Below are 14767 nucleotides of genomic sequence, written 5' to 3' on the forward strand. Positions count from 1 at the left end.
AGGTGTCCTTGTGCGAGGCCCTGATGACGCGAATGCTGAACTTCACCTGCAGACCCCTCTGTGCTCCCCAGCGCATGATACGTTCGCTCGCATTCGTGTCTGCGGCACCTGCAAGTCAGCACCAAGCACCACAAAGAGCATGATATTCTCACCGAGAGGCGGCTTGTGCTGTACGAACAGAGAGCTGTCAATACGTGCGGCTTAGCTGATGCTACCCTCCAAAGTCCCTCACGATTTTACCCAAGTTTACCACTGGACAAAGTACCACTCACGAGAGGACAGCAGGAGGGCCCTTCCCAGAGCCGGACGTAACTGCATCAGGTGTCGACAGAACCGCGGCACAACCCAGCGCCCATAATACTGTGGCACGTAGTGCTGTGGGTTTAGATGGGCGCAGAAACAGCGTTCATTAGAAGCGATTTATTTGAACACCAGCACCAAGAGAAGGATAATGCTCTCAGTCTGAGAACCTCATTTCCTTCAGGACCCACACTTGGGTGCACAGGAAAGGAATTCTAGGGGTCTCAAACTGCTCTCATAAGGCCCCTTTCCCCGCACCCGCACCCGCACCCGCACCCGCACCCGCAAGCTCTGACCAACATACTTGCAGACACAGTCATCCCATCATTTTCCCCCCGAGTGCCCCCAGTGGTTGCACACCCACATTTAACATTATTACCCATAATGCAACTATTCACATTTAGGAGTTTCCCTCCTAAAACAGTAATGTGGGGTCATTACAACCCATTTATTCAAATAATTAAGTATTACACACACACATTTTCTGAACTGCTTGTTCCAGACAGGGTCGCGGGGAACCAGAGCCTAACCCGGCAACACAGGGCATAAGGCCGGAGGGGGAGGGGACACACCCAGGACGGGACGCCAGTCCGTCGCACAGCACCCCAAGCAGGACTCGAACCCCAGACCCACTGGAGAGCAGGACCCGGTCCAACCCACTGCGCCACCGCACCCTCCTTAATTAAGTATTATATAAATTTAACAATTAATTCAAATTAAATGAAAAATAATTTATTATTTCTTACATTTATTTCAATATTTATCCTCTGTTACTGAGGACAACAAAGTGTGGAAACGCACTGCAGTAGATACAAGCAGACTGAACATTTGTATTTCACTGAACAACTGGGAAAGTCACAAAAAAGCATCAAGTTTCGTATTTTGAAAATATGTCTGAAATATACCACATTTGCAATAGAGCAAGAGAGAAAAAGTAAAAAATAAAGGCCCGGAAAACCGCATTTATATCGCCTGACATTAAGTACCCCAATTTATTCCATAAATGGCCTTCTTTGCAACATTAGGTACAATTTGTGGCATGTGTATTGAAGTATCAAAAGCACTTTTGCAGAGTATTGGTTTTAAAGGTTGTGTTCCAAGTTGAGTTGATTGATATTCAGAGGGCCAACTAGGGTACCAAATCAGATGTTCCACATGCAATTAAAATTTAATCACAGCCAGATTAAAGTGCTTCCCTTGCTGTGAAATGATTTGTTTGCGCGAGAGAAACGACGGCACGGCGCACCTCGCTTTGTACTCACTATCAAGTTAATATGGAGCAAGAGCTCAACGAGGGGCCTCGAACGCTGAGAGGAGCCGTCGCGGGGGGACGGGAACTGCCATGTGCAGGGTTTCCTTGCGCGCTTCAGACCGGCACCACAGCATGACCCCCTGCCGCTCTTCCAGCGCAAGACCTGCTTACGATCGTGCCGGAGGCCTGGTCCACGAGTCCGTATGCAGAGCGTCAAAGGCAAAGCTCAGAAGTGCACGGCGTGGCTTCAGAACCGCTCGCTTCCCCAAGCCGTACCCCCTGCGTCTTCCACTTCTGTTTGGCAGGTTGAGAAATTGTGTTTAGCTGTTGAATCCGCACTCCGGGGACGTTCACATCCGCTGTCGGCTCTGTGAGGTCAACTGAATAGAAGGGAATAGAAAATTCGCAGTAAGACCTGCGACTACCTCAAGGGCCGGGGGTTTACGGTCTTCGAACAAGTCCTCGTTGGGGAGGGTAAAAACCCCGCGTTTGTTGCAGTCTCTGCGATCTTTACCCCATAGGGGTACTGAGTGCCGCAGCTTCCCGCTGTGAATGGCGGCACGGCAGGAAAGGCCTTCAAAAGGCACCGATCCGTGTGCTAAGCCAGTGACCGAGATGAGGGGCAAACAGGTCAGCTAAACTATGGTTCATCGGGAAGAAAGGAATAATTCCACTTTTTGAGTCCATGAGCATTAGCGCTTTAGAAGTAATTAAACAAGATCGATGCCTGTCTTTCAAAAGCAAATTTGAACATTATTGGTGCATTTTCCGAAGTCAAGTCCAACGTTTTATCACGTTTTATATTCGCATTCGTAATCACGAACGCTTTCCGTAATTTGCTTTCCATGTGAAACTAAAAATCACAGCCAAGACCAATGGCACAACCCAGTGGAAAACAATTCAAAAGCTGTCTTCTTTATTGTGTTTAACAAAAGCAATCATGGAATAAATATGAGCTTTGCACAATGATTTTGTTTTTGCAAAACACTTTCTTGTGAACTGCCCTACCGAACACAACCGGAGTTTAATGAATGCTGTAAGACACATCCTAATACCATATCTTAAATTACCAATGCCTCGGATTTTTCGATTATTTTTAATAAAAAAAATTGAAAATTTCAACCAAATCCCAAGCAATGATCGAGCTCATTCCTCAAGCTCTAAACAGTTATAAACTAGGACTGTTCTCTTGACTAATTACACATGCTGTTTTTCTCAAGAGATGCGGTTCCCTCTGAATGGACCCGAAGGACCTCCGCTGTTCCAATCATCTCTGCAAGAAAAACACAAGAGTCGGAGGACAAACCGTAACACAATTAACAGAAACAAGCTGATTCATATCTCTCATGTCTCATATACTGTCCGGGGCTGTAAATCATACTTAACTAACAGTGGGAGACCAGAACCAGATGGGCTTTGCGGTGGTTGTCATGGTTTCAGAAGAAAATAACTTTCACTTTGCCAGTCCTTACACCGATATAGACCCCCGTGGAGATTTCTCGACCTCCACTCACAGATGGGTTCCCTGAATGTTGCACCGCCGTTGAGTCTGCGTCATTCCGACTGCTTTGCTATGAGAGACAGTCTGGACGAGGACGAATTATGCATGACGGTGAGGTCGGCTCTTATTCGTCATCGACAACATGCAAAGAGGATTTTCTTAAGAAAATTGATCCAAAGTGTCACGTTTTTATGAGAGGCCCTGAAAGCCAGGGCGGGAAATGAGCACAGAAAGGTGCCATTGTGTGTCCTAATGGACGTTGCATTGTGAGCACCGGCCAAGTTGTCATTCCAAATGCGTCTGGGCAGCTGTTGTCGGTACCGCCTACACGTAAGCTCGGCGCTCATCTTTACTGCAGAACGCTCGCGACGGGTATGACAGATAGGGTTTCGTATGGTACCATTAATGAATGTCTCGATTTAGGATGTGGCGGTGAACGTGGCATTCCACACGGGACTACCTTCCATCCGCTGACCTTGCTATGGACTTCGAGGTGGACGTGAGACCCCCTTCAATCTTTCGCTGAAATCCTCTCCTCCAAGTCGCAGGCCTTTCCCGCCACGTAACCCTCGCCTGCTCGACGCTCTTACGTGTAACGGGCCTCTTTGGCTGACTGCGCCGCTCCGAGGTGTAAACCTCAGCGTCACATTTTGTACCCAACAGCCTTCTGTGATTGTGCCACGTGGAAGTGCTCACCTTGGTTTGTGGGGGTGCTTGTTGCCATGACAACAACCGACAATCATTGGAACAGCAGTCATCGGTCACGATGATATTGTTGCATATGTTATTGCCGCACTCTGACAGTAACGAGGTCCGACAATCTTTGCGTAAATGTCATTGAAACCTTCGCCATGTATTTCCTTTGCCCTCCAAAGAGAAGTAAGGCATAATGGAATGGGACTTGAGCTGTTAAAAAATCTTGTACCTCTGCTTGTTTTTAAGTGATGCACTAGAATAGAGCATAATATTTAAATAGCCTCCAGCTTGTTCCACCATGGAGCAAGTGAACAAGTCAGGAATCCTGCAACAAAACACTGACTGCATCTCATGTTAAATCAAATAAAATTAAAATATATGCAAATGGATTATGTTTTGAGTTATTTTTCCATTTCTGCGCATGCAACTCTATACAATCCAGCTCCAATCAATGTTTTATTACAATGTTTTCGAATTATTTATTTTATATGTTTTGAGAATTACATTAGAAATGAAAGCCTTAAAATTACATCAGCGGTCCTAGCGTACATTAAGCGAGCTGTTCTGCATTCTTGAGAAATTGCTGTAAAATGCAAATGAGGTCCACCTCTGTTGACTGGGAATGTAGCTGAGCTCAGATGAATGAGTAACAACAAACATGAACGACTCCGAGTCACGCATCGGAAAGGTCAGTTCTGGTCAGTCGTGTGGCGATGAAGACCACGGAACTGTTTGCGGGACTTTTAAATCGTTGGGGTGGCAGGATGTGACGCGACAAAGCGGGCCGATGGCTCAGAAGGAAACCCGTCAGAAAAGCGGCCAAGAGATGAGCCACAAACAGTGACACGGATGTTCGTTGCTGATCTCGCATAGTATTTTCATCCGTGTAACTGTGTCGCATCTCCGTTCCTGTGTCGCAATTATGCTAAACAGCGTAAATTGTACAGATATCTCCGTAATCAATTAAGTCTGATAGCTTTTAATTACCTGGTTTTTCCACGTCTTTGCTGCTTCCTCGTGCCTTGCAAGAGCTGACAGAAACAAAGGCGGCAAAATTAAAACATTACCTTAGGGTTTCGGCTACGGAACTTGAGATTTACGGAAAACACGTTGATAAGTCTGAAAACTTACTGCAAAATAGAAATATGTTACGTACGGTATTTATCGCTCATTAGAAATGTAAGTTAGCGTTACATTGTTTCTCATCCAGAAGCAACTTAGTTGAAGTATCTCGCAGAGTTCAACGACTTCCATTATGCAGCCTTGCATTTGCGAATTTACATTTGTCGTTCGCATTTACATTGTTTTACTGTATTGGACACACTTTTCTCCAAAGCAATGTGTGATTATTAACTAATATTTCACCTTTGTCCAAGGCAACTTACAGCGCAGGACACACTGCACTCAATTCCCTATCACACATCTATACTGCATTTACGCTCACAGCCCCGGGCCTGTGGGGCACCGGCGCTACCCGCTGTGCCACCTTGCTCCTTCTGGAACCTTCGATGTTCGTGACAATAACTCGACAGCTTTAGTTTCGGCACGTTTTCTCAAACAACAAAACATCTGAATTCTAAGCGAATGGTATTTAGCATTTTAAAAATGCTGATTTATTTTCGAGGAGCGTATCCTGGGATGATTCCCTCCAAAACCGATGCAGCGAAAATATGACCGGATCAAACATCCCTTTCAAACACCAACCGAAATGCTCAGGCCACCTATTGCAAGTTATTACTGATTTATCTGATGCCTTTCTACGTTTGTTGACAGCGTACTTACAATGATTTACCCATTTATACCGCACTGCAGTGCTACTGAAGCAACTGAGGGAAAGTACCTTGCTCAAGGATACTGCAGGTTGGAGCAGGATTCAGACCAAGGTCCTTCGAGAACAAGGTTACACAAGTAATCACTGCACTACCTGCTAGCCCCAAATGATGGAAAAAATCAGTTTTTTGCTCTTTCACACCTGATTCTCTCATTTCTGCCCATGTCTGATGTTCAAAGCGGGGTTTTTCCTCGCCTTATTTCGAGCGTTGCGGCCGTTCCCGTTTAATGCTAAAGAGCCTCTCACCCGCAGGGTGCGTCTTCTCTCCCAGGCGGTCCGGCAGGGAGGGTGTGCGCTCGCGGGGCCACGCTCTCTTTCTGGTCAAGGCCTCGAAGCTCGTGAAACACGCTGGGGTCCAAGGCTTGCTGGAGGAGTCCCATCACAAGGTCTTTCTCTACGAGACAAAGGGAGTCACCGTCCCTCCTTCTCGGATTTCGTGACGGTTAACAGCGAGGTGTACGGCACTTATGATGGTTGAAACTTTTGTCCACTGGAGCAAGTGAGGGGGAGTAAATGGTTTAAAGGTACTATAGCAACAGGTGGGGTCTGAACTGGCAACCTCCCAACGCAAAGGCGGGAGCGTTAACCACTTCCCTGCTATCAATGACTTTTTGGGGCCTCATTTTTCAACCCCACACCAAGTACCACCTCCCTGCTCTGAAACACGGGGGATCGCTATTTCGCAGGGTCTGCGGAAAGCCGCCGGTGCCACAGTACCAGTCCCTGAGGCTCTGAAAGATTAATTATAAACAATGGAATGGCAAATTGAACGTGATCTCTTTATTGCTTAGCACAATGCCATCTCCAAGCTTCAGTTCAACACATCAATTTATGCAGCTGGAAGATGACAAAGCAGCGGCCCGCCATTCGTTTCTCTCCACCGCAGGTTGGGGAACGCGCTGCAGAGGTGCAAGCGGCGCACGGGGGGGCACAAGTCTCACCTCTCGCATCGGCAAACAGGAGCCACTGCTGCACTTGAGATAAGGAGTCCGTCTGCAGCACCTGACACAGGAGCTCCAGCACCTGGAGTCAGACAGAAGCACATCTGCAGGGACAGTTGTGACCATGTTTGGAACACAGGGGACTTCCACACAGGACACATCAGGGGTGCTCTTTAAGGGGGTCCCTTCATCACACTACATTCAACTATTTGGCTGACACTTCTGTCCAAAGTGACTTACAACAGTAAGCTACTTACAATTATTCACCCATTCATACAGCTGGGTAATTTTACTGGAGCAATTTTAGGGTAAGAACCTTGCTTAAGGGCACTGCAGCTGGGGGTGGGAATTAAACCTGTGACCTTTAGGCACAAAGACAGCAGCTCTATCCACTGTACCAGCAGCTGTCCTCCAGCACCACCACATAATATTTCTTTTCACAAGCCTGACTGCCACCAAATACTCCTTAGCAGGGGGTAAAATGCATAGAGGAACTGGTGGTTATTCCAGGATACAGCGAGCCGGTGTTATGATGGAGCTACTCTCTCCTTTCTGCTGTGTAAAAGTGGGTGCAGTCTTAGAAATTTGCTGGGTGGCACAGTGAGTAGTTCTGTTGTCTCACAGCAGCTGAGTGGTGTGAAAGGATGGGGGTTCAATCCCCACTCAGCCTGTGTGAGGTTTGCATGTTCTCCCTGTCTCTGTGTAGGTTTCCTCTGGGTGCTCTGGTTTCCTCCCACACTCCAAACACATGCTGTTCAGGTTTCCCCATAGTGTGTGTGTGTGTGTGTGTGTGTGTGTGTGTGTGTGTGTGTGTGTGTGTGTGTGTGTGTGTTCCACTGATGTATGGATGAGTGACCCAGTGTAAGTAGTGTATCTAGCAGTGTAAGTCACCACGGTGAATAAGGTGTGTGGGCTGATAAGTGGAGTTCATTGGAAGTTGCTTTGGAGGAAAGTGTCTGCTAAATAAATAAATGTTAATGTGGGTTAGCAGCTCTCAATTTTATATCAGTCCCAGTTTGGAGGGTCCAACTATTGTGCAGCGTAACACCCCTCCCAGAACGTTGGCCCACACTGCGGAATCACGAGGACAGGCGTTACCAAGAGCTCCTGGTCGTAAACGAGGCCCTGGGAGGGAGTGCGTCCTCGGGTCCTGCTGTGTCTCAGCGAGGCCTGGCTGCAGCGGCTGCGGGACGTCTGCGAGGAGGGGGGCACGATGCGTCCCGTCCGGGCCGAGTACTGCGTCTCCCTGGCGCTGTCTCTTCGCTCATGTTCCTTCTGGGAAGCGTCACAGAAGCGCGTTCGTCCGGCGAACCGGTGTCCAGCGACACTCTCGCCCACTTCGGAACAGCTCGTCCACTACGCACATTGTAACGTTGCACAACACAAGTCTTTCACAGTATTTATTATTATATTGTAATATGTTGCTTTTTATTGTGTATATTATATTGTAACATAATGTATTGTGATATATTGTTTTTTAATGGAGCACCACTTTCTTTAAGGATGCCTCCTTCCGTCAACAGAGGGTTAAGCTCGACCAGGGTAATGTACCCCATTTTTATCGGCCTGGGTAAACTGTTATTCATTTGCTTTTCTGCAGATGTTGGGAAAATGTATGTAATGTGAGGTTTCCACACCTCAGTTACTTCCATTTTTTTACGGTAATTTCCACTGTATTCACTTAGAGTACGCACCCTTCTTTATCCCGCATACTACAGCGAGAGGTGGGACCTGGTTATTGTCATTGAAAGGCGACACCTGTGCCACCTGCCGGCCCCGAGTCAAACCTCCACAGAACATCAGCCTTAAGTTAAAACTTGCGTTAAGGGAAAAAACTCAGATTCTCCCTATAGTTGTATATGTTGAGCATTTTTAAACTTGGGCAGCTCTGATTGGATGAAAAGCAGGCAGAAGATGATCCAGCCACAGATACCTTTTGATCACAATGAGTGCACGAAAAGCTCTTCAAGGCCTCTCTATGATATTTTGATAGCAAAACCAAAGATTGTTACTGTCATTATGATAACAATCATGCATTGGTCACGGACGCTGGTTCACATCACGTGCTGATCGGTCACCCTGGATAAACAGGTGTGTTCGATGGACGAACCAAACAAAGAGACACAGTTGCCTTGTTGTATTTGTTTGCTACTGTCACTGATCTGAACAATGTGGGGGGCGGGGGTGCAGCGTTGACTTACCCTCACACACTCGCCGCAAAGCGTTAGCTTGTACAGCGAAACACACCGCACACGTCTTTTCACACTCATTCAACCAACGTTTTTCCCCTCGCCATCGTACTTACCGCCTTTTTCTCCTTTCCCCCCGAGGCCGCCAAGCTCACTTTAGCTGCTAGATCTCTGAGTTCTTCCCTCCAGGTTTCTGACAGCGGAGCTGAGAACATTTTCAATCACAGCTCAACACTCACTATTAGAGGCCCAAACGGAAGAACGGCGGATCGGAGGTTTCCAGACTCTCGGCGGCACCTGAAATCAAAGCTCTCCTAAAAAGCACTTAGATCACAGGTCACATGGTGCTGGAGAGGGTCGCCACCCTCCCTTCCACCCCGTTTCCATCTAACATGTGATTTTCAAAACCAAAATGCCACCAGAAGTGGACGGCATGGTGACACAATGTGTAGTGCTGCTGTCTCACAGCACCTGGGTGGTGCAAGAGGACATGGGTTCAATCCCCGCTCAGTCTGTGTGGAGTTTGTGTACTATCTGGGTGCTCTGGTTTCCTCCCACCCTCCAAAGACATGATGCTCAGGTTCCCCCATAGTGTGTGAGTGACAGAGAGAGTGTGTGTTCCACTAATGTATGGATGACTGACCCAATATAAGTAGTGTATCTAGCAGTGTAAGTCACCATGGGGAATAAGGTGTGTGGCCTGATAACACTATTACATAGAGTTCATTGGAAGCGTCTGATAAATACTGATGGTCCCCGAGTTACGATGGTCCAACTTACAATTTTTCGACTTTACGATGGTGCGATATCAATACGCATTCAGTAGACTGTACTTCAAATTCTGAATTTTTTTTTTTTTTTCCCGGGCAAGCAATATGCAGTACGATACTCTCTCGTGATGCCGGACAGCGGCAGTAACCCGCATCTCCAGTCTGACACGCGGTCGCTAGTGTATACAACCGATACTCTATAGTGTTCTGTGTTTCCCATGTTTTTTGGATAGCCCCACGTCTACACTGTTTTGTGCTTCCATCATATGTACGAAACGCCCATTTATGTCTCCAGCTACTGGTGGGAAGAAGAAGAGGAGGGCAGCTACTGTTGAGGAGAAACTCAAGATTAATTGCCCAGGACGAAGGCAACAAGCCAGCGATGGCCATCGCACGTGAACTTGGACCTTCGCAGTCGACCATCTCGACCATCTTAAAGCATAAGAAGAGATGATGTTCGGTAGATTAGGTGTATTAAATGCATTTTCGACTTGGGATATTTTCAACTTACAATGGGTTTATCGGAACGTAACCCCATCGTAAGTCGGGGACCATCTCTAAATAAATGAAAAATAGAGACGGGCCGTTTACCTGCTCTGAAGTTTGTACCGCAGTAAGGTACCGGTATGTAAGTGTCAGATTTTCCACTGAATGTCCAGGGCACTGGGCTCTTTATGAAAGGGTGAGGCGGTAATGGCACAGAACCCCCCCAGTCATCATTTACTGTGCATACGGGGCTTCCGTTGAGACCTGGCAAAAGAAGCGCATCTTCAACACGCTCGGTACCGACAGGTTCGCCGTTTCCAAACGACTGCGGTGACGTTTCCGCGTCGGTTTCTACGAGTGTTTCTGGTGTGCGATTCCTGGAGGCCCTGCGTTCCGCTCCATCGCCGCATTTCCCACGAAGAGCTTCGTCTTGGTGATGGGACTAATGAGAAGTTCTGCTCTAACGGCTGCACTTGCTGCAAGCACATGATTATAAGCCCCCCGCTGAGATCTGAAGCCCACATCTGCCTTTAAACCCCTGAAAAGAAACGCCGCTCGGTTCCTGCAGTAAAACCAAACGAGCAGCGGGCAGCCGGTTCGCACAAGGTCACCACGAAAAGTCATTATACGCGGGAAAAGATAAGGAACCCGGGACTTTCTCGGACACCGCAGCGACTTTCCGTCAATCGATATATAGACACCGACCGAAAAGTGCGTGCAAACAATCACCGAGAGTGGGGTGTGATATTTCAATTTCCACAGCGAACAAAAACCAAATGATTACAAGTTAATTCACATACGGTGAACAACTGGAAATTGTATTTCGCAGATTTATTCACTGAGCTGGTGCTTTTTTCCAAAGCAGCTTACCATGATTTACCCCTTGATAGAACAGGGTCATCTTTACTGCCGGGGTCATTTTTTATTGCAGGTATCTTAATCAAGAGCACTATAGCATTTACAATTACAATAATTATTTATTCATTTATACAGATGGGTAATTTTACTGGCACAGTGCAGGGTAAGTATCTTGCTCGAGGGTACTACAGGTGGGATCTGAACCAGCAACCTTCAGATCTGAAAATGGCAGCTCAAAACTCCCTGCTGCCCCTTCTACTTACTAGTGTAGAGTATAATTTTTTTAAAATTGTTTTATTTCTAGTCAATTACCATATGTCATCTTAAAAGATGTTCTGCTTCTTCAAATGGCCAGATAGACACAGCAATGGTCACACTGTTCATTCATACTTTTACTATTTTCTCTTTCAGTCGACACTTTTCTCCAAAGAAACTTACAAATATTACATATGTTTAGCGAGGTGTCCACAATTATTAACCTTTTATACAGTTGAGCAATTCCTACTGGAGAAATTCAGGGTAAATATTTTACTCAAGGAGAAGGGGGTGCAGTGGTGCAGTGGGTTGGACCACAGTCCTGCTCTCCGGTGGGTCTGGGGTTCAAGTCCCACTTGGAGTGCCTTGTGACGGACTGGCGTCCCGTCCTGGGTGTGTCCCCTCCCCCTCTGGCCTTACGCCCTGTGTTGCCAGGTAGGCTCCGTGACCCTGTATGGGACAAGCGGTTCAGAAAGTGTGTGTGTGTGTGTGTGTATTTTACTCAAAGGAAGTAGAGTGGGAGTACCGTTCAAACCTGGGTTCTTCTTGCAAGGCAACGGCTAGAACTGCTACATCAAGTGCTGCCCTTTTATGACATTCTTCTAATTAGTTCATGAAATGCTGAACGTGTAATTTTCCATAACAATGCTGACCGCAGTGTGGAGGTCAAGTGCAGAACCTGTTGCTGTTCGATTGAGACCGGAAAATGTGGTGTCGGCCAACATGTGGCGCAGATGCAAACTGCTGACAGCAAGGTGGTGAGAACAAATGCTATAGCGAGTAGCGCTGCTGTCTCACAGCAGCTGGGTGGTGTGAGAGGACGTGGGTTCGATCCCCACTCAGTCTGTGTGGAGTTTGTGTTTTCTCTGTGTCTGCATGGGTTTCCTCTGGGTGCTCTGGTTTCCTCCCACACTCCAAAGACATGCTGTTCAAATTCCTCCATAGTGTGTGAGTGACAGAGAGAGAGAGATCCACTGATGTATGGATGATGACCCAGTGTAAGTAGTGTATATAGCAGTGTAAGTCACCGCAGTGAATAAGGTGTGTGGGCTGATAACATTAAATAGTATCCATTAGAAGTTGCTTTGGAGAAAAGTGTCTGCTAAATATATAAAATAAATATAAATGCCACAAAGGACAGCAAATATCAAGAAGTTTACATATCCACGTAAGTATGGCTTCTGTGCAACGAAGGTACGACTCATTGGTGTCTCGTTTCGTATTTATTTTCCCTCTGGTTGCTTTGAAAACGTAGGTGTCTTAATTGATGTCATTTATAGGGGCGTGACTGCATCGCATTTTTACGTGCAAAGGACTGTGAAGGACGCAATTACTCCGAAATACATAAAGCAGCATAAAGAGCGAAGAAGGAGAGTGAGGCTAGAAGAAAGAGTGAGTTTTCAATGATACCCAGTGACCTGTTAGAAGAGCGGCCTCAGACGCTCGATCCTAATCAACACCCATCTACAGAAGATTGGAAGGATCACATACCAGCGCCACCCCCCCCCCACCGGGCTTACCTTGGATGTGTGTCACTCTGTTCGGGTGGGGGTTGTGTCTGGAGAAGAAGGAATGGTGGCTCAATGTGCCAAATCGAAGACCCCCCCTTGTGGGCAGTCTTGCCCCCCCCACAATGAATGGCAAAGGGTTACGGAACAATGCGTCTTCTGAGCCCTTCTTGTTTTTAAGGGGATCCCGGAAGCGAAAGGTCGAAAGGGCGAGATCTTCAGGAGCCTTCGTGTCTTTTTTCTCCGACTGCTCCATGGCTCCTGAAAAGATGACGTTTTCAATACGGCATTAAGGGCAAAGCTCTTATTACAGAATTAAAGACAATGTTTTCAACAGAGGGGCGCAGAGAACTCGTCGAATTTCCACTAAACGCCTTTACGCTTCCAGGCTTCCGAAGTTCCACAAAAATATATGTCGAGGTCCTGCATGTGAAAGTCACTTTTTGCAAAGGCTTATTGTTACACGAACATGAGGCTGTGGAAGTGTTTCAGTTTTGAGCGAGTACGTTTCCATGTTGAAACGCGCACACACACGCACACACACACACGCACACACACACACACACACACACACACGTTATTCACGATTTTATACATACACTTTTACACAGCAAGGGTTTGGAATAACAAAGCCCTGAGTGGCCTCCTGTCTCCTGTTACACATTCCATTAGATGTTGTATGAATGCAGGCACAGCAGCAAAGGAAATTTTTGAAAGGAGAATATTTTCTAAGTGCGACAACTTTCCATACTGTACTTCAAGTAACGAGCGTGAAACAAGAGTCCGCTGCACAACTTTTTCTGCAGATATGTAATGTTTATGAATATCCACAAAATCTTACCTTACTCTCAAAGCTTCAATGAGTGGTGAGACTTTGAGCAGTTCTTCGGATCCAGTGTTTTCGGAGTTGCTAGGATACCGAACACACACACACACAGAAAAGCATCTTTGTACAATGGACTCAGTGTTATAATTCCTTTATTTAATGCAGTGTGGCTGTGTCAAAAGTTAGTGATTAAGACTAGATTTCATTCAGTAAACAACCTATAATTTCAAATGATATTTGTTATCTTTAATCTGAATTGGAACTTTGAAAATGTAGCATTAAAGCCACATTGTTGCAATTTCTAATTTAAATACACGGTCACCTTTTTTTGAGATGAGGCAGCTCTAATGTCTGAATACCATTAAAACCTCAAATCATAAAAGACATAATATGACTTTTTATAACGGAAGCACCTTACCAAAAATGAGCAAAGTACCACATTATTGAAACTGCATAAAATACATAAAATGTAAGTCATGGGAAACATGCAAAAGTTTTTTCTTTTCCAGATCACTGTATTTCATTGATACTTAGCCACACCTGCAATGCAAATTAAAAACTCTGTGTGTGTGTGTGTGTGTGTGTGTGGAGCAACCCTTCGATGCACTGGTGTCCCGTCCTGGGTGCATCCTTACTACCCTAGCACCCTGTGCTTCTGGGATAAGCTCCACACCACAGCGACCCTGATTGGACGAGCGCTTAAGGGAAGCGAGCGAGGAAAGGACAGTAATCATAATGACCTTTATTACGGTAATGTCACAGGGCAACTTTCACAAGAACTGGCAAAACTGCAGAACTCAGCAAAATGGGAAATAAAAGCAGAAAAAAAGAGCGTGTATCTTTTTCTGTGCTGGGTTAGGCTCCGGTTCACCACGACCCTGCTTGGGACAAGTGGTTTCAGCCAGTGTGTGTGTGTGTGTGTGTGTGTGTGTGTGTGTGTGTGTGTGTGTGTGTGTGTGTGTGTGTATCTTGTTCTGGTTCATGGTATCGCCGTACTACTGAATCCCCACCACGGCAGAGCAGAAGTTCAACCCTAAGAATAACTATGGGACTCAAGCTAATGAGGATGTCATGATTCCGAGGAAGTTCTGCTACAGGAGCTGTGAGAGACCTGCTCGGGTCTCTAAGGCAAAGCGCAGCATTTTACTGTGGTTCAGACGCACGGGGGCCTTCACCTTGGCCCCACGTGCCCCCCGTAACCCCGGAGGGGCCCCTCCCCGCCTCCCTGCCTCACTCCACCGCGCGCCTCCGCGTGAGCGCGCACCCACCTCCCCGCGCTCCCTGGTCACCGGGCGCCGGCGGCAGCCCGCGCTCGGGACGCGCTTTATAAGGGCGTCGCGACGCGGACGGGGCG

The 14767-nt window shown here is 46.9% G+C and overlaps 1 protein-coding gene across 4 annotated transcripts; it reads right to left on the bottom strand.

Moving 5' to 3' along the window:
* Positions 1 to 2464: 2464 nt before the first annotated feature.
* Positions 2465 to 14756, bottom strand: tbata (thymus, brain and testes associated). Of its 4 annotated transcripts, XM_029248874.1 has the most exons (10): positions 14682 to 14756; positions 13429 to 13497; positions 12600 to 12848; positions 10072 to 10230; positions 8827 to 8915; positions 7620 to 7796; positions 6522 to 6603; positions 5827 to 5974; positions 4737 to 4780; positions 2465 to 2825 (listed from the first exon to the last, which is right to left on the bottom strand). In XM_029248874.1, the coding sequence occupies exons 3-10, from the start codon at positions 12841 to 12843 to the stop codon at positions 2746 to 2748; spliced, it is 1023 nt and encodes a 340-aa protein (XP_029104707.1). In that variant the 5' UTR covers positions 12844 to 12848; positions 13429 to 13497; positions 14682 to 14756; the 3' UTR covers positions 2465 to 2745. The 4 variants fall into 4 exon arrangements, 3 of the variants coding, with proteins under 3 accessions (XP_029104707.1, XP_029104708.1, XP_018616393.1); XM_029248875.1 differs by lacking the exon at positions 4737 to 4780; XM_018760877.2 differs by lacking the exon at positions 14682 to 14756 and having other exon boundaries at positions 13429 to 13724.
* Between the last annotated feature and the right edge of the window lie 11 nt (positions 14757 to 14767).

The sequence above is a fragment of the Scleropages formosus genome, chromosome 24 (assembly GCF_900964775.1).
Source record: "Scleropages formosus chromosome 24, fSclFor1.1, whole genome shotgun sequence".
Lineage (NCBI taxonomy): Eukaryota > Metazoa > Chordata > Actinopteri > Osteoglossiformes > Osteoglossidae > Scleropages > Scleropages formosus.

Excerpts from the sequence above, each read along its gene's own strand:
- tbata (XM_029248874.1), bottom strand. The coding sequence starts at position 12,843 with ATGGAGCAGTCGGAGAAAAAAGACACGAAGGCTCCTGAAGATCTCGCC. Across the intron at positions 6,604-7,619 it reads TTTACGACCAGGAGCTCTTG|GTGCTGGAGCTCCTGTGTCA; the intron begins GTAACGCCTGTC and ends GTCTGACTCCAG. Across the intron at positions 4,781-5,826 it reads AGAGAAGACGCACCCTGCGG|CTCTTGCAAGGCACGAGGAA; the intron begins GTGAGAGGCTCT and ends TGTTTCTGTCAG.